The 24302-nt window shown below is 36.7% G+C and overlaps 1 protein-coding gene across 1 annotated transcript in view; it reads left to right on the plus strand.

Annotated features, from left to right (window-relative positions):
• Nucleotides 1-1317: 1317 nt before the first annotated feature.
• LOC149818676 (BSD domain-containing protein) overlaps nucleotides 1318-24302 on the plus strand; it is a 36856-nt gene continuing 13871 nt past the window's right edge. The window contains exons 1-3 of the mRNA XM_089983963.1: nucleotides 1318-1764; nucleotides 12859-12959; nucleotides 19741-19838. Of these exons, the coding sequence (XP_089840089.1) occupies nucleotides 1386-1764; nucleotides 12859-12959; nucleotides 19741-19838 (578 nt within the window). The 5' untranslated portion in view covers nucleotides 1318-1385. The remainder of the gene's footprint in view (nucleotides 1765-12858; nucleotides 12960-19740; nucleotides 19839-24302) is intronic.

Here is a 24302-nt window from a genome sequence, read left to right on the forward strand (position 1 = left end):
CAAATTAATTAAAATTCACCAATTTAATTGAAATTCAATCTAATAAAAGATTACAATCCATATTTTGGCAAAAAATCTACTTTTATTTATTTAATAATTATAAAAAAATCATTTTAAATTATTGGATTTTACATTCAAAACGTTGCTAAAGGTCACAATTCCATTGGAGCATTTAGTGGCATTCAAAAGCATCATTAAAACACTTTTAAAAAAAGGATTATGTATCTTTTAAGTGTTTTACCATCGCTAAAGCCTAAAAAAGCGAAAAACATTGTTTTACCATTTTTTTAGTGTTTTTGGTGTTGGTCGTCCATCAAGGCTGCAATGGGGTCCAATATGATTGTGCTGGTAGTTGCATACCTAAGGGTTGCACACCTATCACTCACTATATATACATATATGAAGAGGGAGAGGAAGAGAGAGAAGGGAGTAGATGCCTATGACAATTTACCATGACCGAGAGGGGGGGTTTCAAGTTGCTTTTCCCAAATATGACTATGCAGATATGTTTGACATGAATAATTGCTAGAAAACGATACTTGGATCATGTTTTTTAATATTTTTTTTAAGATTTAAATATTTATGATATTTATAAAAATTCTAAACATCAATTTTCAAACATATAAAAACCTACATGTGCATCGAAATTGAATGGTGCAAGATTCCATTCCTATAAAATCAAACATATAGAATACATCTACACATATGAAAAACAACCCTTCAAAAGCCAGTACGCAGCAGTAGCCATAGATCAATATAGGGCAATTACTATTTATACTCTCTCTCTCTCTCTCTCTCTATATATATATATATATAAAAGGTGGTTAAGTAGTATGATAATATACCGTGGTATACGTTTGTATGAATTTAGCCATTAAATAATAGATCTAGCCGTACAGTTATGTTTAGCATGATATAATTGATGCATCATAAAATCCTATTTTCCAGACAGTGAAAACCCGCTGCTCACAATTTATGAAAATAAGTGTGATCAAGAAATCGTATAAAACTTGGTATTTCAGTCAACTTTAACACATGAAAATAGTAAATAAAACATGTTAAGCAAGATCTACAGGTTAGAATTTGCATTTGGAGCTTAGATGTAAATCAAATGTGTGACAGGTACCACTATAATAGAAGCACCTATCGATTAATTTTAATATACTTGAAAACGTGAGAGCTACAACCAATGGGAATTTTAAGAAATCGTGGGAAAACTCTCTCTCATGGGTTTTGCTTTTCTCCTCATCTGTGGTGTCTTTTTCTCATGCGTTTTGTTTTTCCCCTCATTTTTTTGCGTTTGAGACCTCATTTCCCTGCATTAGAATTCGAGGGAAACCTCTCTCTCTCTCTTTCTCTCTCTCTCTCTCTTTCCTGTGTTGGCCATGGATTTCTGGTTTCAGAAGGCGAGGAACCTGGCGGAGGAGGCCGCGAAGAAGTCTCAGGAGTTGACGAAGGAGGCGGCGAAGCTCTCGCAGGGCATCGCCTCGGAGACGGCCAAGAAGTCGAGGGAATTCGCCGCCGAGGCCACCAAGAAGGCCGACCAGATCAAGGTCGAGGCCCTCAAGCACGCCGATCAGATCAAGAGCCTCGCCGACGGAATCTCCGCCCCCAAGATCCCCTCCCTCTCCCGCTCCTCTGCCGGCAGCCCGCCCGCCCCCGCTGCTCCGCCGCCAGATCTCGAGAAGTACGGCGTCTCCGACGAGCTCCGCGAGTTCGTCAAGGGCCTCACCCTCAGCACGTTCCGGGATTTCCCCCTCGACGGTGAGGAACCGATTCATTTCGTTGCTTTTGGTCTTTAGGGTTTAATTGTGGTTTTATAAAGTGTTTGCGCGGAGGGCACGGCCGAGTTTGAGATCCCCAGACGTTTATTTTTCTGCTACTAGTGGTACTGGTAGTGGCAGAATCGTTTGGAGGTCGTGTTGTTGTTCTCAATTCTTTTGATGCTTTTACGTGCATTGCTTTAATTTTCTGGTTTACGTTAATCTTACGTGAAGAACTTGCTTTTCTATGGAATATTTGCGTTTCTTTGAAATGCAACCGATTTCATGATCTGGAAACGATTTGTAGGGTTTAATTGTCGGTTTTGTCCGGGGGAACTTGCGTCGTTTTCTTAGGTCTAGGGTGCAACCGAGTTTGAGATCTCCAAACGGTTCTTTTTCTGCTACTAGTGGTACTAGTAGTGATGAAGCCGTTTGGAGCTTGTGGACTTGTTCGCAATTCTCGCAATGCTCTCAATGCTTTGATGTGCATTCTGCTAATTTTAGCTTTTATGTCAAGAACTTGATGTTCTATGGAGCCTTTGGGACTTTTCGTGAAATGCAACCGAGTTCATGATCTCCAAACGGGTTCTTTTTGGACCAATTGATAGAATATGGAACTTCTGGAGATCTTGTTGAATCAGCATAAAAAAAATCTTTGCAATACTTTTCTCTTAGTTATTATAGGGAATGGTTTGTCTCTTTTGATCTGTAAGTCGATCTCCTTTAGGCTGTGTTTGGATTTATGTAGTTAGAGGAATTCAATTCCAGGAATTGAATTCTTGGAATTAAATTCCCAAGTACTCCAACTCTATCGTTTGGATTGCTTGATTGAATTGAAACTGGATTCTCATTCCTTCGTTTTGTATTCACTTATGGAAGTGGGATCCAATTCCTACTCCAGCTTTTATAAGCTTTTATATTTTATACTTCAACTCTCTCTCTCTCTCTCAATGATAAAAATTACCATGTACAATTGAGACGGAAAATTGAAATTTTATAGCATATAATAAGAAGAACAGTTTCAATTCATGACTTTTGATTACATTGTTGAGGAGAATCCACTAAATGTACACCAAGCTAGACTCCAAATAGGGAACCTTCTAGATATACTAAATGAAGCTTGAACAGGTGTTGCTGCTGTCAACAAACAGGCAATCTTGCCACCTAGAACATGGCTATCTGGGGACCTTTAATTATTCTCTCAATCCACCAGTTCTGCTACGAGTACTCAACTTTCAGTAAGTAAGAAGGAGCCTGTTAGAGAGACGGTCTCACAGAGACCCTGCATAAGGGTAGAGTTTTCCATATTATAAAACACGCATCCCATAATTCAACAAGGTAAAATTCAATTAAAAAATGTAGTTTCACTAAGCTCATCTATTTGATAAAATCAGTTGTTGAACCTAGTTTCTTAAGTGAACCCTTTTATCATCAATGTATAGATGTGTTTGAATCAACCAAATTAGATGACAACAACTAATAAGGACATTAATATGGAGCTCTAATATGAGATTGCAGTAAGCTTCCAAACTTAGCAAATTATTCTGAAAAGACATTTGTATAGAACAAAAAACAGGCAATTTCCATTTTAGCAAGATACCTTCAACATCTCAGCAGCTATGATGATGAAGAATGTTCTGCCATCTCCAACTTCATGGTCTTGAAGTTCAGCCAACTTTATGAGCACCTAGACCCCTCAAAGTAAATAGATGATGTAAATGAGCTAAGTTTGAGAATGTCAATGTTCCTTCAAACTTGGTGTATTCAACAAAGTCAAAGAATACATCGTAGAATGCTATATATCCCAAGGTTGTAAGTATCGTATCATTACCCGTATCGGTTGGGCCCAAAATAAGATACGTATCATATCGTAAAAAATCATAATTTTTTAATAAAAGTTTTCTAAAAATTTCAAAAATTTTCAAAAAATTAAGAAAGATCAGAAAACATTATGAAAAAATCATAACACATGAAACAATGATGAATTGCACAAAATACAATACAACCATAAAATCATATATGAAACATTTATGTCTCTATGAGCTGCATAAGACATCATCAATCATCAACTATCTTACAAGAACAATGCAAAATATTAAATATCTTACAATTAAGAACATGACACAAGACTCATACTTTCATATTACATAAATAAAAACAAAATAACCAAATTTTTTGAAAATATAACCTCAATCATCATCATCATAATCTTTTTCTTCTCCTTTGACATCCACATCGTCTCTAATATACGTGGGCTCTTCATTATCTACCTCATCTTACTTGAGAAAACCATAAAAGCCCTCTTCCTTGTGCACAAATTGTGTTGGAGGAGTGTGGAGCCTAATTTCTACGTTGATATAAATCCCTAATTTTTGTAGATCCAACTCTAATGAAATACAAGCCCACAAGAGGCATTAGAGAGATCTCAACCAGACAATAATAAAACCACCAATGGGCAAGATACAAAGAACCACAAAGTGCTAAGCCAAGATCACAATCAAGAACACATAAAATAAATAATACTGGATTTATCAAATGCTAAATAGCATTAGAGAGGAGAGGGACTAACACCCTCTATTTATACACCAAAGGAGACCAAGGGGGGGCTCCCATAGAGCCATTGGGAGCTCCCCGACGGTCATATTTAGGACCGTTGGGGAGACGTTGGGGAGAGTGCCAATGGCTCTATGAAGAGACCAAAAGGCCCTTGGTCAAAAGAATAAAAGAAAAAGAAAAAAAAGAAAAAAGAAAAAAGAAAAATACAAAATAGTCCCTAGTGGACTATTCTAATTACATATGACACAAAGGCTAAAATACCCTTGTGGGTTATGACAAATTACAAAAGTATACATATATATTTTAATATATATATATATGTATACAATAATACATATATATGTATATATATATATATAAATACATTTTATCATTCATTTTAACACCAACTTCGCAGTAAGTTGGCGGGTGGTTGCAAGGGGCAGCGTCCCTCTGCCAGTAAGGTGGGGGGTTTGACGGCTTGATCCCCCTAGATGAAGGTTTTCAATAGAGGGTAGTTTTGCAAATTTACCCAAAATAGGTTGCCCTAGACTCCTTGTAATTAAAGAGGTCGATTTGTCTTTTGTAATGGCGGAATCTCAATCTTATAAGTGGAACTTAGTGCGGCCGTGGATGTAGGCAACTCTTGTCGAACCATATAAAATTTTTGTTCTTTGTGTGATTGATTTTCTCCGCTTGTTTTTGTTTTTTGTTTTTTTGATCTATCGACAGATCGATCTATTGATAGTGTGTTGAGTCATTTCTTAACAGATCAGCCCCCAAATCGCTCTCACTAGTTCTAAAGTGCAGGGATACTCCTCTAATAGCCTCTACACAAATGTGGTCGTCCCTCAAGAGGTCTTTAAAACTTGAAAATTAAAAAATACTATTAGGTCCTTTTTAAAGTGCACAGATGGTGTATCGTACGATACAACCCTGTATCGTATGAAAAAAAAAATACGATTTGGTCCTTTTCAAAGTGCACAGATGGTGTATCGTACGATAAACCATGTATCGTACAATAGGGTACAATAGAGGGCTGTATCGTATGATACACCTGATACAGACTTATATATCATATCGATTTTGCCCATAGTTATGATACTTATCGTACCGTATCATAGGATACAACATTGATATATCCTGGTGTGAAGTGTGAACCCACTTTACAAAATGTTTGGCCATGTTAGTGCTTAGAAGCTATAAATTACTCAGGTTTCAAAAGTTTGTACTAGTTATGACTCCACCTAGGTTCACCAGACCTGGTGAACAGCCAGCTTGGACCCACCCTAATATAGTCATTAATTTGCAAATTGAATGCCATCTTGCAGAAGTTCTAGTACAGCTGAATATTAGTAGGAGTTGAATATATCATATCAGTGCTCTTTTGGTGGTCAGCCTTCCAAGATGTATCTAAGAAGATGAGCACCTGACTTTGGTTGCTCTGCCACTTTGGTCATTGTAGGACAATTGTACAATCTCGCTGGTCTGGAGCCAGAGGCATTAGTGGTCAACAAACATAGGATTTACCTTTTAGATGGAAAGTATGAGATCCTTTCTTGCATTTTTTTTACTTCATAACAAATCACTAGGCTCCGTCGCTCTGCTGTTACATTGCGGTATTTTGCAAGCTACTTCTGTTATAGCCTAAGTTTATGGTCAGACAACTTCTGAAATTACTGAAACTATTTGGTTGATTGCGTTATTTATTTTGTTTACTATGATCTTTTGACTAGGTGACCACTCCTCACCATGCTCTTTGATTTTGGTCGTAACTGTATTTAATTGTTTCTATCATGATAAAATTTTTATTTCATTCAAAAAAATAAGATCACCACAATCTATATAAATAGGAAGATTCAAATGCACCAATTGCCTATGTAGTCAAAAGCACCAAGTAGTCGGAAAATCTCCCAAGGACCAGGGGCGCATTACAAATTTAATATTCCCATTCCATCAACCATTGCAAACATAAAGTCAATTTAAAACTATGAATTGAACTTCATTTATTTAATCAAACAAGTCAAGCGAGTTCAAAATTCAAAATCAACTATATTCCATCCCATGCACTTCAGAACCCGGGCCACCAAATCATAAACCTTGAGTCCTCTAGCAAGCCAGTCCCTCTCATCACTGAGCCTCTGTGCCTGAAAAATATTTTTAGAAAACAGGTAAGAACCAAAGTTCTCGTACAAATTTCTCTAAAAATCCATCAGTAAGTAAATATCACAAATTAAATTATGCACAAATTTAAGAGGAAATCACAAGCAACAAATCATCAGAACTAACATACTATTTTAGCAATTCAAGCAAGCATTCAACAATTTCATGCTAAATCAAACATATCAAAGATTTAGTGATGTATGAAACTAATGCTAAACAGTTAAGGATGCATGATTCAATGCAACATGCATGAATAACTTCTTAAGTTAATTATCAAAATTGCTTTTGCATGATGTCCTTATTTAATGCATACAAATTTAATTTTCACTTTCTTACAAACCCGCAGATATTTAAAATGGGTAAAGTTCTTAAGGTTAAAAAAAAAGTTTCAATTATAGCTTAACACACAATTTATATTTTAATTACTGAGTTCTATACTTGTTTCCCAATCGATATGAGGAATTAGCACCATCAATCGAAACATTAGGCATCAACACCTAATGTCGGGGACATTAAGGAAATCAATATCCATTGATGTCACTTTCTTGTTATACCAATAACTACAACTGAGTCAACACCACCCCTAGGCAAAGTGATTGAAAGTTTTCTACAACCGTGGCCAGAAATATGAATAACACATCAGGTTTTTTGGGACAATAATTGCACACAGTGTTTAGTTTCCTCACGGTCCTTTACAACCGCCATTCAAGATTCCCACCCTGTTAGAAGAACATCAAGGAAGAATATTATTATATTGTTTAGTCTCTTTTACCATCTTAATTAATTAAGAGTTCTTTACACAAGAACAATTATGCAAATCAATATGCAATAACGAATTCGAGTCTTTGCCCCATTAAATTCAATAGTGTAATTAATATAGGAAAACCAATTTCCAGAAATCATTTTGCAATGCATAAACAGTTCCATTAACTCAAGAGCAACACATGCTCCTAGTCTCTATAGGCCCATCAATAGTTCACACACAACCACTATTCAATTTAATAAATAATTCGTGACATTGCAAAATTTCAATGAACATAAATCACACATAGATATACGAACTTATGTTCACGATGCACAACATCAATACATATTCATGGCAAATGAATGAATGCAATCTTATCAGATTCATCATATTAGCCAAAACCCAAACCTTTAAAACCAACTAGTTTCAACATATATTCATCTCAAATTTAAATAAATATCCAAAACCGATCAGATTTCACAATTTCAATAGAAATCAGATTTTTGAATTGATTTCCTTCAGGTATTGACTGCAGCACCAATGCACATCCACAACACATAGACAAATGCGCATTTGACCAAGCACCTATGTATATACATATCGGCACTGCAATCGGAAACTGGATTGCATACCGATCTGTATATACATATACATATATATGCACAACATTATGTACATAAAAGCTTGCTGTCCCCCCCCCCCCCCCCCCATATATATATATATATAGCGTACTTGAAGCTGTTGCACATAAGTGAGCAACAATATATGTACCATACCTGCTGTTGCTGCATACATATATGTAGCAATATGCATACCGTATCCTTGCTGTCGCTGTACATAAATGCGATATGCTGAATGTATACCATACCTGCTGTTGCTGCATACATATATGCAGCAACATGCATACCTTATGTGTGTTGTCGCTGCATAAGTATGAACAACAACATGTTGACAGCATGTTCGCTGTCACTGCACAAGTATGAACAACAAAATGCTGACAGCATGTTCGCTGTCACTGCACAATTATGCGTTCTTTCACATGATCAGTAGATATATAAAAGCATACAAATCTTTATGAATTAAATCTAATCATGGAGAACAACAATACCAGAAAATTTAATACAAAATAACTACTGATTCAACTTTTAGGATCATGGATCCGATTCAAGAAAAAGAAAATGCAGATCAGGGTCCATAAACCCTGCGTGACACCCATCTTAGAAACACACAACCTTTTAATAAAATTGTGTCTATGCTATGAATAAAAAAATTGACAGCTAGTATTAACGACAAATATATATATATATATATATATATATATATAAAAAAATTGACAGCTAGTATTAACGACAAATATATATATATATATATATATATATATATATATATATATATGCTGAAGGGAAAATCGACCCAACAAAAAATGATTCTAGATTTGTAAAAATTTATAAATCTATAGAAAATATACAGATTTGATTTCCCTTCAAATCCGTACTTGATTTAATCCATGCTATTATTCCCACTCATCGGAATAGAAAGAAGAACCAAAGAAGAGCCCGTACCTTGATTTAAAGATCCGTGAAAAATGTTGAAGGCTTCTTCTTCTCTCTCTCCCTCTCTCTCTCTCTTTTCTTCTCTCTCTCTCTCTATTTTTTTTCAGCACACGTTTTTGAGAGAGGACATGTTTCTCTCTTTTTATAGAGAGTGAATCTCTCTAGGGGGTGACGCCCCCTTCTAGACAGGTAGGGTAGAGTTCTACCCAAGGTAAAACTCTACCTCTATCTTCTTCTTATTTTTAATTATCTTCTATTTACATATATATATATATATTTTCTATCTTATCTTGTGGAAGTTTCCACATAAGGGGGGACGCCCCCATCTAGATGTATTACAAGTAGGGTAGAGTTCTACCTGGGTAGAACCCTACCTTATCATTTCATATTTCACTTTTATGTTCTTAAAGTTTAAATTCATTTTTATTTTAAAAAGGTATAGATGGATTATGGGTCTGGGTTGGACCTATGATCCAAATCCATGTTCATATCCAATTGAATCTCAACCCATATAAGTAGGGGTGGCAAAACCTGACACGACCCGCCAACCTGCCTCTTAGGTGGGTTTGGGTTTGGAAAAAATGAACCCGTTTAATAAACGGGTTGACCCGCCTAACCCGTTTATTGAACGGGTCGGGTTCATGTTAGGGGTATGCCAACCCGCCAACCCGGTTGACCCGTTTAATAAACGGGTTAGGCGGGTGGGTCAACCCGCCAACTCGACCCGCCAACCCGAGAACCCGTTTACCCGACCCAACCCATTTATTAAATGGGTTGGCGGGTCGTGTCGGGTTACCCGTTTATTAAACGGGCTAGGTTCGTGTTTGCCACAGCCGACTCGTTTAATAAACGGGTCGGGTTCGGGTTGAGGTATGCTGACCCGCCAACCCGTCGGGTCGACCCGCCAACCTGACACAATTGCCACCCCTACATACAAGGCACTAGTCAATATGGATCCTGGACTAGGTTTAGATTCATATTAACATCATTCCAATAATAACCGAAGCAGGTCGAATCCGATCTAAATCGAAAAAGAACCAAAAATAGAGGCCGATCAAATTAGAAAAATGCATTTTTTGAACCAACCGACATCCGAATTCGATAAAACAAATCTCCTATGAGATCTACGATTCCAAAAGGATCTAACTATGGCCCTAGATCCATTTCGCTTCTGAATTTTGCCTGAATTTAACCTGGTTTTTGCTCAAGTTTAAAGGTGAAAATAAATAAATTTCACATGTTTTTCATATCATTTTTAAATATCTTCAATGGGCCTTGGACCAAGTCCAGACCCCTATTGACGTCAACCATATTTAACAATTTTTAAGCAATTTCAATATATTCAATATGAATATTTAATTAAAAATGACATTTTTGAGCTTAAAAATATGGAAAAAATTATGAAATATTGCAGTGTGTCACTTTGCTTTTGAGATTTTTTTCTATGAAATATTAAAAGCATGAACAATTTTAGTTGATTATGTTTTTTTATATGCGTGTATTACTTTGTTTCTAATGATTTTTTCTATAAAAGCCTGAAAATATGTTTACTATTATAGACTATGTCACAGGGATTCAGCTAGCAGGGTGCTGCACCCGCGTCGACGCGACTCGACGCGGGTGCGGTCAACCCGACCCTGGGTGCGTTGACCACACCCAGGGTCATTTTGGTCCATTTTTCTGCAACCTCCGATCTCTGGAGGGATTCGAGCTCGACTGAAGGTCTTCTCGAGTGTATCGTTGTTCCCTTTCCGGAATCTGGAGGAGAATGCCGACGATGGGTTGGGGGTGTGGCGTGGACCGCTGTGTTTTATGCTGTCGACGGCCTGGAGGCCGATCTAAGAGACGAGACGGTGAGGAAGAAGGTGACGGCAAAGAGGAATGTAGACGACCGTTTTCCGGCCATGTTCTCGCCAGATTTTCGCCGTTAGTCAGGGTTTTCTGGGAAGGACGCCATGGATTTTCAGAGAGAGAGAGATTGAGAGAGAGAGCGGGTTCAGGGTTTTGCGTGAACGCCAATGTGAGCGTCTGTCCGTGTCAGTCTGCATCTTTTTGTGCCCTACTGAATCCGATCTTAGTTGGTGTTGGGTCATATTCATACGTGACCCGTTCACAAGTCGTGGGTCACTATGGTTTCAATTCACACCTGATCTGGGAAATAACCAACTCCAATATGGTGTAACTAATCTTGATTGGGATGCCAGATCCGAACAAAAAACGAACCCACACCAGTCCGATATCCAACTTAATCCTGTATGCTGACATGCAATCCGTGACCTGGGCCACCAATTGAAAAATGCCTTACTGTAGGGAGGAAAGTAGGTTGGATATAGATTGGACTACAGTTGATCCGATTTTGAATCCAGGAAGGATTTGATGATGTAGATCTGGATTTGGAACTAGTATATATATATATATACAGCTTAACTGCTTAAATGTTAGCTTCTTAACCATACTTGCACATTTGACCATTAAAACCGGAAAACTCAACTTTTTAGGGTTTGCTTTTGCCTCTTTTTGTTTTTTATACAGATTTTTTTCCCTTTCCCCGGACCCCCCCCTTATATATATATATATATATATATACATTTTTGCCCCTGCCGCACCCCCGCACCCGGGTTTTTTGGAAGTGCCGAATCCCCGCACCCGCACCCGCACCCATGTGACATAAATTATATAATATGTTATTTATATAGGTATGTATTATTGTGCTTCTGTGAATGGATGAAAGCATATTTTGTTGATCATACTGAATATGTTTTGAATAATTGAATACATGTGTGTGTACAGTTGTGTATTATGTATATTAATATATTTTGTGAAAGCATGTGTACTTTTGTATTTGTGCGATGAAAAATCTTATTACTAAAAGAATTTTTACTATGTTTTTATGTATATGTTTTGTTTTTTTTATATTTTAATTGGGGTACCGACTAGTTAGACTAGTCCCGCCTAATCCTCGACTAGTATTTTTAGGGGTCTACCGACTAGGCATCGGCCAACGCTTTTGACTACATAGCCAACTGCCACTGATTGCACAACTTTATCAATGCTACCAAAGGAATGTCAAGATTGACTAGTATTTTTAAGGGTCTACCGACTAGGCATCGGCCAATGCTTTTGACTACATAGCCAACTGCCACTGATTGCACAACTCTACCAATGCTACCAAAGGAATGTCAAGATTTCAAAGTCTAATTTTTTCTGTGGAGTAATCTTGCAACTAACCTGTACATCATAAACCCTGCACTTTGAGAGATATCATGCTAAAAGATAATGATAAAGCAGGAAACATTAAGTAGTAAATAGGTAAGCATCACCAGTTTCAACATATATAATAAAAAAATGGAACTTTCAAAGGATTGACAATCAAATTCAGGAAAAGAAAAATATTGTGTGGACAACAATCTTGCTAACAGTGAGAATCCTATTAGTTGTCACAATTGCTCTCTTCAAAGGATTCACAGTTTATCACCAGAAATCACTCTAATTTTATAAATTCTCACCAACAAACAATGAAAAAGGAAAAAAAAACAATAAATGGAAAATGAAATAGCAACTATTTGAGTTAAAATCTCATATAGGTCTTACATTTTAAACTGAATCTCCAATAAAGGATAGATCCTCATATTGAGCCAAAGTTTTAGGATTTTGAAGTTTTTGTTCTGAAATTTGCAAAAAAACTGACAATAAATAACCTGAATCAGAGAGGATCCACCGAATTTCTAGATAATCCCATGATTCCATCAAGAAATAAAAAAAACATGATAAAATATCAGAATTTGATGGAAGTGAACTGACACGATTCATGTTAATATAATGATTTCCTTCAAAAAGTTTTCCTGAAGTTCTCAATAGCCCTATGTATCTCTGGTTAGGGTTTCAGTTCTGATGTGAAAAATTCTCTAGATCTCCATGGATAAAGCAAAAATATTAGAAGAAGACTTAGAAGAAGAAGAATAAGTACCTGATCTAACTTCTAAAACACTCGAAACCGAGAGAGCGATCTTCGTGATTGGTTAAAAAACTTGCTGTAATGTGTTGTTTCAACAATATGTTTTAGGTTATTTCACTAACTGCTGGTATTGTTGTTTTGCAGAGGAGCCACAAACAGCAGATGTGCCCGCAGTTTCAAATGTTAGACAGGACTTGACCGAATGGCAAGCAAGGCATGCCACCCTTGTGCTTTCTACTGTCAAGGTGATCATTCTCTGTCAGGTTTTTGCATGCATTTACTTTAACAGCAGTTTGACGAGTTAGTTGGTTAGTTGCTAATCTCTCTCTTTCTATATATAGAGTGAGAGAGAGATTAGCAACTAAATGAGTTTTTTGGGCTTTTTTCATTTATTTTTTAAATTCTGAAGAACACTTATGTTGATTGAGTTCCTTCTGAAGGACACTTGTGTTGTTTTTATTGTTTGGAACATTTGTTATCTTAGCAATCTGCCTTATCTTTAGTTATGTCAACTTGGCCTATGTGATTGACTAACAAGTTGCAGTAATGAGCTTTTAAATACCATTCCACACTGATTTGCTTTATGTTTGGTTGAACTAGAGGGTTTTCATGACTCTTAACTGCACTGGGGTGGATATGTTCGAGTCTTTTTGCTGTTTTTTTTGTTTTTATAATGTCTTTGTGTTGAGATATTAGAGCAGAGTTACCAGTCGAGGAAGTGGGAGCGGGAAGCGATATGGGAAGCGAGGCACTTTCAAAAATTTAGGAAGTGGGAATCGTGGGACCACTTAGAAGAAAATTACGAACCGTCTCGGAAGCGAACCGGAAGCGACTTGGAAGCGAGGGGGAAGCGAAAAAATAAAAAAAAACTGAGAAAAAATGGGGAAGCGAGGGGGAAGCGCGCTTCCCATAAATGGGAAGCGCATTTCCCATAAAAGGGAAACACACTTCCCATAAAAGGGAAATGCGCTTCCCATAAAAGGGAAGTGCGCTTCCCAAAAAAGGGGGACGCTTCCCCACGTGTTTTGGAAGCGTGATGTTTCGTGCTTCCGAAGCGTGTATCGAGGAAGCACGCTTCCCCATACACCTAGGCGCTTCCGGTAACTTTGTATTAGAGTGATCTGTTTAGAATGCATTTATTTGGTATTGATATTGTGGAGGAAACTGTTTGTGGCATGAGCTCAGAATGCATAATCCTGTTTTTGTGTGGTTTTAGCATCAATCACATTAAGCATCACACATGCTACTATTTGTTAAAATAACTAAGTTATTCATTTGTGAAAATACACCTCTTCATGTCCATTATTGTTCCACAGTGACATGCTTTTCTACATTGATTTTTTTATATAAGGGCTGTAAGTACAACTAGTTTAGGAGATATTGTCTAGTTCTTTTGTACTTATACTTCAACATATGGACACAACTAGATGCCATTGGATGCACAACTATGATAGGACAGTGGGCATGAATGACTAAACTATTCAAATGATGCCATGCAGCCCATGATTCTATTTTCATCTTGATCTGACGTTGGCCATTGCCGGGTATTGATGACATGCCCTTGGTTTGTGCCACTTATTCTTCTCTTAATGTATATTCCTTTGTTGTTCTTGCACAATGATAATTTGCTCTATTTGAAGGCTTGGGGAGTTGTGGGACATGTTGATTCTCAAGTGCATGTGATCCTTGAGGTTCATTGACCTACGAAAGATGCAGTCTCCATATGACCTACACCAAATATACTTTTTGGTGCCAATTAGGCTGAAAAGTGGAACTAGTTGAGCAAAGCAACTTTTTATTTTTGAGGCTGCAGAGATAAATTTGATTAGAACTTAACAGTAGAATGGGGGCATAAATCAACTAAAAAAGAGCTTGAAGGGTGATGGAAGTCGCCAAGGAAAGGGGTTACAAAGAGGTGAAGGATATATGGTATACCTGATGCTCCACTAAGATGAATAACACCCCAACTAGCAGTAGTCCTTGCGTGGCCAAGCCAATTACATGTGCCCATTTTAAATGGGTACTTCAAAATGCCAGTGCTCCCATGTTGATGCTGGTACTTCAAGGTGCTGGTGTAACGCCCCAAAATTTTAACCCAAATTTAAGAGGTTTTTTTTTTTTTTTTTACCAGCGGAAACAAGAAATAATATAGGGTTAAGCATTTCGAGACATTACGGTGGAGAGAAAACCCAACACATTTATTTCCTTCCATTTATCAAGGAATAATGACATCAGAGTTTTAAAAACATAAAATGAACTCAACCATCCCTAGAACAATAAATCCAAAAATCTCAATCCGATGCCTCATCCCGCAGCCGCTCATAAACCCTAGTCTTTACCTGAAAAAATACTAAATTGATTGAAATTAGACTACCACGTCTAAGTAGGAAAATTGTGACTCTTAATGCAGGTACATCATGATTCTAGTATGTGATGTGGGTGTCAAGTGTAAATCTTTAGTATATACAATAGCACGTAAAGCAACAACAATAATCAACAGTCATATACATGAGCAGGTAAACAATTATGCAATAACAATAACTGAGCAGGTAAACAATTATGCAATAATAATAACTGAGCAGGTAAACAATTATGCAATAATAATAACTGAGCAGGTAAACAATTATGCAATAATAATAACCGAGCAGGTAAGGCATAGTATGCAACATTAATAAGCAAGTGAGGTAGGCGATGCAACAACAATAACAATAACCTGCATAACTTTCATGTAATAGTTCAATCACCTCGTATTGACCCATTTCAGGATTTCAGATCATTACAATATAAAACATGCTGAAAAATATGCAAATGTCTCTTTAATGACTCCATCACAGTGATACCTAACTGTTCTAATTGATGTTTATCTTTTCTTATCCCGCGGGTACACACGGGCCGAGGCAACCATCACAGAAGAGAACGTTCGGGGGTATATTATTCAAAGTTGTTTTATTAACCCGAACATTCTAACTGAGACTGAAATCTCAAGAGAGCGGCCAGTGACCGAGAGAAACTCCCAAAGGCCAAAACCAAAACACAGGATGCATCCCTAACTTCTACAGAAGAACAAAGAGCTACCACCTAGGACATATTGGTAGTCTGGGTCCCCCAACTCCGAGGACGGGGGACCAACGAGTCACTTTAGCTCGAAACAGTTAAACACGTCCCCGGAGTTTTGTACCACCTACCCTCTCCAAGGTAAGCCCGAATCTGAGTGGGTTAATCTTTTCATTTAATTATTTTCTCGAAGTACAGGGCATTCCCCAACTTTCTTCTACTACCTTAGCAGTAGATCCTAACCTTAGTCATTTTACCAAGGTGAAATAAACCATCCAAATCCTTTTTCCATATTGATTGCTTAAACCCACTCAAAGTGCTCCGGTGCCTTTAAACCAGTCAAGCACGAATGCCCCGGTGCCTTTAAACCAGTCGGGCGCACAACCCTTATGATTAAGTTTTCATCATTTTTCTTGCCGTAACCCACAGGCTAATAGCCCAAATACCCGTATCGGGTAAACAATCCATATTGCCCGCTAGGCAGAGTCTTCCCGAGTGACTGCCTCGCAGAAAGGCACTTATCCATATGTCATTAAGTTCATATGTTTAGAACCGATATAACAACCTCATTCGTCAAACACAATTAACATGAGCTTAAGCCATAAAAATACACTTCCGAATACATGCTGCATAAGCAAAACAACTCATACATTTTTTTTTTGACAAAAAGCAGTTAAGCACACATCCCTTTAGTTTAAGATTTCTTGACACACCTAATTTCCATTGTCCACAAATCATCGGACTCAAGTACTCCCATCGATACTTATGTGTTAGGAAAAAACCCAAATCTAGTGTCTACCGAACACCCTAAGGTTTTAGACCTTGATCATTCATGTGATTACTAGTAAATTACTCTTAAAGTATTCATGCTTTAAGGATATACAACTGTGTAAGACAATACATGATCACACGTAATCAGACTTGATGTCATTTAATAAACCAGCATAGGAACATATTTGATATAGTCAGCACACTGACATATAGTCATTATAATAATGAAAACCCTGGTTTGATGACAGAACACAACCTCTCATAGAAATCAAATTTGTTTATAGTTCAAAGAACAAAATAATAAGTAATCGGATTGGATAACAATCCACAAAATAACTGTCAAACAATAACAATGCAACCAACCTTACACTAAGGAAAACATATGCTACATAGCAGGGTTTTGAATACAAGAGAAATGTAGTACAATATGCATTTGATTATCCAATACCATGTGCAGCTAATTCCAGAAACCTTTCTTCTTACAGTCTTAATAAATCCCTGACCTAAATGAATATATATTTACATAGTTCTTTGACCATTACGTATAGGATATCACTACTTTTAAACTACATTGATCATGGAATAATTAAGAGACTCATACTGTGTATAAGCCTGATTATGACATATATTTTATTTCAAAGCTAACAGGAACATCATTTAAGTTTTCATTTGCTCAACAAAATTTCAATACGCCCGAAGCATTATAGTAGTGTAAAGGTAAAGAGTGCTGACTTAATTACATTAGATTGATACAGATGACAATTATTCATTCGGCCAAGATATTTGATTCTTTCTAATACTACATACTAATTTTATACACCTAACCTACTGGATGAACAAGGATGACCCCGGTTCTCAGAATATTCCATAATATGATGCTATCTTGCAGCTAAATCCAAACCAAGCAATCCAGGTAATAAGAAAACTGATCACTTTCTACACGAGTTGATCCTCAGAACTAAATTACTGAATCAAACGATTTTGATAAAATATTTGACCAGCATCTGCAAATACAATCTGCCATAGATACAAACATATTTACACAATTTACCACATAAAACCAGAAATCACTTGCCACAAGGCCTCAAGGAATATGATGGAGAAAAAGAAGAAGAGGAAACTGCTCTAAATGAAATACAGATGTTGGTACGCTATTTCAAGCCACGTACTATAAAAAAAACAGTCTAGATCATTGCGAGTTAATCCAAGTACCCCTCCAGAAACAGAACATTGAATGGTTAGTGGAAAAGAGACAACCGTAATAAAAGTTACTACCATAACGGCATACAAAGATTACAAGGATATCCCGGAGAAAGATTACGTTAACACACAAATGTAACAAAACTAACCCACAAGCGAATCTGACAGTGTGATATTACAAGAATTAATAAAACAGCTAGGAAGAGATCTACACAAGCCGAAATCCTTGGTGGTTTTGTTTGTTTTTTTTTTTTTCTTTGACTAATAAAAATAGCGATACCCCCACTTGCATCACTATAACCTTCACCACTCGTAACAGAATGCCGACCCCCCCCCCCCAATCGAACGATTTGGGATTTCCTAAAATCCTTTCCTAAATTAAAAACCTGGAACCCTCAAATCCAAGAAATTGGGGTTCTCGGTTTAGGGTTAGCAGTGACCTTAATCATTCGAAGTTTCCCCTTGACCAACCCAAACACACCCAAATCCAATCAATAACCCACAAGAAGAGTGCAGAAATCCTACCTATTCCGGCGATTCTCCTCGGAGATGCCATGGATGGAGGTGCTGCCGACCACCCCAATCCTCCAACAGCCCAGATTTCGGAAATGCCACCGGCTACACTCGCTCCTCACTGCTGCCGCGAAAGGGAAGTCCTACCGATGCCGATGTCGCCACTGCTTCTTCCGATGAGAAGAAGGGAGAGGAAGAGAGACAGAGAGACAGAGAGAGAGAGAGAGAGAGAGAGAGAGAGAGAGAGAGAGAGAGAGAGAGAGAGAGAGAGAGAGAGAGAGAGACGAAAAGCTTGCCGGCGTGGGGTCTCCTCCGACGAGCCGAGGAGGTCGAGGGAGTACGAGAGAGAAGAAGGAACGACAACATCGCTGTCGGCGGCTGCGCACCATCACTGCCTCCTCCTCTTACGAGTTTGCAAGTGTGTTAGGGTTTTGAACCCTAACACACCCCTTTTATCGGGCTCTTTTTTTTTTTCACTTTACAGGGTGCGGGTCGGGTCCGGTTCTGAGCCCCGCGACCCGTGACTTGGGATCCAATAGTAAAGTGGATCCGGGTCAGGTTTTGAATGTGGATCCGATCACGATTTGGATCCGTGACCCAACCATTGTTTGGGTCTGCATGTTGGATCCATATGGATCTAACTGTGGATCCAAATATATTTTATTATTTATTATTTTATTTTATTTTCTTAATACATATGTATGATATTATATATATGTACCCCCCAATTGATATGGATCTGTTTACGTCAATTAAAAATTGACATAACTTAATATGGATCCAGGATCCATTGCGTTTCGTAAATCTTCTTTTTTTTTTTTTATAAATTTGGATCCAGGTTAATATTGAAGTTCCGATGTCGAAGATCCAAATGAAATGTTATGGATCCGAACATCGCCTTAAGTTATAACAATTCCCACTAAAGTGTTGTAGAAATTTTCTCATTAAAACTTTGATTTAAACTTCGAGGATCCAATCCATTTGACCAAAATCTATAATTAACTATTCAATTTAAGGTTCGTGATCCGATATCTAAGATCCGAATGGAATATCAGAGTTCTAAACAGGATATTTGGGATCCAATATTGAAGATCCAAATAGGTTATCCAAGATCCAATTACGAATAAATAATTAAAATAATGAAATATTTTTGTATCACCTTAATGACTAAAAAATCTAAGTTTATTTATCTGATAAAAATCATGGTTATTACAGCTGGCGCTGGGTGCTTCTACATATGCATATATTACATACTGTACATATGGATAGTATATTTTTGTGTTTTCTACTTTTCTATACTTCTCATTTTCAGCAAGTTCTCTCTCTCTCTTTATGTATATATGTATGTGTGTGTGATTCTGTACTCTTTATCTAGGTGCCTAATGGTGTTGTAGTTGGAACTCATTGGGTGTCAATTCTTTTGGATGTTGGCTTTGTATCTGTCCTTTCAGATTCCTTTTTGATCTTTTTAATGATGTCTCTCTGCAGGAAATTTCTCATTTCAGATATGAGTTATGTCCGCGCCATATGAAAGAGAGACGTTTTTGGAGAATATATTTCACAATTGTGAAAAGTCATGTTGCACCGTAAGTGTCTTTCATTTGTTAAATAGTTATATGTTGAAATTCTTTGGAAGTAAATGGCCTTGTAACGCAAACAATTTACCTATTGTAATCATTTTGCTGTAGTACTTGCTTATATGCATGGATCTTTAAAAAGTCAGGGATAGGGATGAAAACGGGTCAAGCTTGGATAAATTTATGGGTAATCTACTTATAATCCAAGCTTTTAGAAAGCTAATCCAGATCTAAATCATGATCCAGATCAGGTTGTTGAGTGGTAATATGCTGTTGTACCATATGTAATGTACTACCCTCCTTCCACTTGTATATAGATTATTTAATGAGGGATATTCTTGTACTTTAGCAGGTGGTTAGAGGTCAATTAAATTTGTCCTGTAGTGCTGGAGGGGAAGTTGACCCCTATAAGTTTGTATTCTTCTTTCTTTGCTTGATAATGAAGTTTCTTTAGAGAGTTTCCTCACATCGTGCTCCCTCATTTTCTTTATGGTATTCCCTTGATAAGGTAGGTGTAAGGTGCCGACTATGGACCTGGACTGAAGTTAGATTTTGGAAAGATAATTTTAGAACCCAATAAAATGGGACTCAGGTTTGAACCACCATAGTCACAGATATCGGCAATATTTTGAAAATTTCACGGTATTATCTCGATATGATGGAAAAACGATATTAAAGGTAAAATATTGCAATATTTTCACAATATCAGAAATTTATATATATCATGATATTATTGTGATATTATCAATTGGTTTTACTTTTTATTTATTTTTTACATTTTAAATATATTTTTCTTCTTTCTTTTGCATATTTTACTTATTTCTTTTATTATTGATGTACTTTTTTGTCTAAACATGAAATTTTCTTACTTGTTTTTGTTATTTTTTTATTTTTTAGGTCCCAAGATTTTCCTGAGATTTATCACCAAACCGATAATATCGTGAGAAATAGCCTTGCCGTGATATAGCCGATACCGATATTTGTGACTATGGTTCGAAGACACTCAGAATCTGGTTTGCATAGAAAAATGAAGAAGGGTCAGTCCTGATCTTGACCCTTCTTGCACTTGCTGATTAGGAAGGCTGTCCAGGTCTATAGGATCCAACAAAACTGACCAAGGTCTGACCAATCCTTACCCTATTATATTGGTCATATTTGCATCAAATATGGGTAGATAGGTAGACCTCAGAGTCACTTTTCTGCTATTACACAATTTTGCAAATACAATTGAATATTTTTTCGAACGTTTGTTTGCCCAACCCTCATTTCAGTCAAGTTTGGTTAAGCTAATAGGCATTGGTTGCAAGGAAGAGAAGCCCACAACAAAAATAGCTCTCAAATAATGCTCACTCAATCACAAGAACCACTAGGGTTCATACAAAATACCCGAAAAAGGGTATGCACAAAGAAGAAAAATAAACTTCATTAAAAAGGGAGAAATCCCAACTCAAAAGTATATTTTACAAGGGGACAAAACCTCATATTTATAATGTTGAAGAAGGGAGTCATAGAAAGAGTTGTTGGACTCTCCAACGACTCTTTCATGGACTTTGCTTTTTGACTTAGTCAAAAAGCAATGTCTAAGAAAGTGTCCAAAGGTTTTTGCTTTATGCTTTTTGGCTTGGTCAAAAAGCATAAGCTTACAATGGTCCAAACCAAAAAAATAAAGTTAACTGGCTATCCTATTGTAACTAAACTAAAAGATTACATATGATGGAGTATTTATATATGAGATTATCTATGAGATTACAACTTTTAACACTCTTCCTCAAACTTACGGTTGAACAACCGAAAGTTTGTCCAAAAGAAAGTGGAATCGTGGAGCAACAAGATGTTTGGTAAAGAAGTCCGTCAGTTGATATTCTGAGGAGAAATATGGAAGCTCAATGGTGCCTTGTAGAAATTCCTCACGCACGTAGTGGCAGTCCATTTCAATATGCTTGGTCCGTTCGTGAAATATTCGATTGCTAGCAATATAAATAAAACTTTTATTGTCACAATATAACCGTGATGCTTTTGTGCTCTCAACACCCATATCTTGCAGCAGTCACCTATCAAATTACTTTCATGGTGGTTGTAGCCATGACTCTGTACACGGCTTCGGTTGATGAAAGAGAGACTTTTTGCTGCTTCTTACATCTCCAAGCGATCAATGATTCTCCTAAAAATACACAAAGCCCAGTAGTTGAGTGTTAATCATTTGAATCACCTTCCCAATCTGCATCAGTATAAGCAGTTAGTTCTAATGAAGAAGAAAACAAACAAAAAAAGTCCTCTACAAATAGAGGTTTTAAGATATCTAATAATTCGCAATACTGATCCCATATGAACAATAGTGGGTGCATACTGAAATTGCCTTGCTGTGTGGATAACATGTGTAATGTCAGGTCGAGTGATGGAAAGGTAAGACAATGCCCCAAGAAACTGTCTATAAGGTGTTGGGTTCTCAAGTGATTCTCTATCATCTATCTTCATTTTGCTATTTACGATTTCAGGAGTGTCTACATGTCTTTCATCTGAAATACCTGACCTAACAATAATATCTAAAACAAATTTAGACTGAGTTAGTAAATATCCTCTAGAAGCGCATGCAACTTCTATAAAAAAAAAAAATTCAAATATCTTAAATCACTTATTTCAAAATGCGTTTTAAGAAACTTTTTAATATTGTAAACTCCTTGTTTATCACTTTCGGTAATGATCATGTCGTCAACATAGAGAAAAAAGATAATAATACCTGCATCAGAGTTCTTAACAAACAAAGCTGTGTCAATAAGACAAGATTGAAAACCAAAATCAAGCATAACCTTACTAAACTTATTATACAAAGCTTTCAAAGCTTGTTTAAGTCCATACAAAGACTTATTTAAGCGAAGAGTTTTTCCTTCAAGGATATTAATTCTTGGTGGTGGATCCATGTATACTTCTTCAGCTAAACTTCTATTTAGAAATGCATTCTTAACATCCATTTGAAAAATATGTCATTTCTTTATAGAAGCAAGAGTTATCAAGATTCTAACAATGGTCGTTCTAGCTACTGGGGCAAAGGTTTCTTCATAGTCTATTTCATATTCTTGGGAATAGCCTTTGGCAACTAACCGAACTTTAAATCTCTCAAGAGTGCCATCGCTTTTGGTCTTAACTTTGTATACCCATCGACAACTAATAGTTTTTTTTGTTGGGCGGAATGTCTTGAACGGTCCAGGTATTTGCCTTTTCTAAGGCTTCTAATTTTATTGTCATAGCTTTAACCCACTCGAGGTGATTTTTGGTTGTAGCATAACTAGAAGGTTCTTCATAAGAGTGTATTAAGGCAATGTAGGCTTGATACTTCGGTGAAAAAGACTCATATAACACAAAATTTACGGGAGTTTTTGAGATTCTAGTGGACTTTCTAGTTGATATTTGGTTTTGTTCTTTTGTATATTTTTCAAAGGCACATGGTCTTTCTAAGTTTTCTCGTATAGAATATTGAATACACTCTTGAATCTTGATTGCTATTAACTGGTTTTGTGCTAGTCATATCACTTTGATCATCTTGATCAATATCACTTTCATTACTCCTTGAAACTAGGTCCAATAAAAATGAATACTTGTCTATTTTCGTAGAATTTTTATTTTCAAAAGGACTTTCATTTTCTAAAAATGATACATTTCTTGAAACATATAGTTTGTTATTTTTAGAATCAAAACACCTGTAACCTTTTTGATGACTTGCACATCCTAAAAAGGCACATGAAATAGCACGTGGAGAGAGTTTATAATTCTTATCTATAAATACAAAGCATTTGCACCCAAATACCCTCAACCTAGAATAATCTGAAATTTGCTTATAAAGTTTTTCAGTGGGAGAAGTATTGTTTATCGAGGAAGAAGGCATCCTATTAATAAGATAAAAAACAATTAAAGTTGCTTCGGCCCAAAAAATTTTTGGTACTTGATGTGTAATGAGTAATGTTCTTGCTGTTTCTATAATATACCTATGTTTTTTTTCAGCTAAGCCATTTTGTTGAGGGGTGTAGGGACATGATTTTTGATGTGAAATCCCATATAAGTTCAAATAATCTTTAAATTCTTTTGATAAGAATTCTTCTCCTGAATTAGTGCGAAATATCGAGATATCATTCTTAAATTGATTTTTGACCATATTGTGAAATATTTGAAAATACGAGAACACTTCCGATTTATATTTAAGAAAATAAATCCAAGTGTGTCGTGTAAAGTCATCTACAAAAAACACATAATACATAAAACCACCTTTTGATATAACCGGTTCGGGACCCCAAACATTAGAATGTATCAACTCAAGTGGTCGTGTAGAAACAAAGGTTCTTTCTTAAAAAGATAGTTTTTTTATTTTTTCAAGAATACATTTTTCACATATAAAAACTCCGCCTGTGTAGTTATACACTGCCGGTCCCAAGCCCGGATAAAGGAGGAGGGTTGCGGTAGGCCTGTGACAGCCAGCATAAA

The sequence above is a fragment of the Nuphar pumila genome, chromosome 13, assembly GCF_984573655.1.
Source record: "Nuphar pumila chromosome 13, dmNupPumi1.hap1.1, whole genome shotgun sequence".
NCBI lineage: Eukaryota > Viridiplantae > Streptophyta > Magnoliopsida > Nymphaeales > Nymphaeaceae > Nuphar > Nuphar pumila.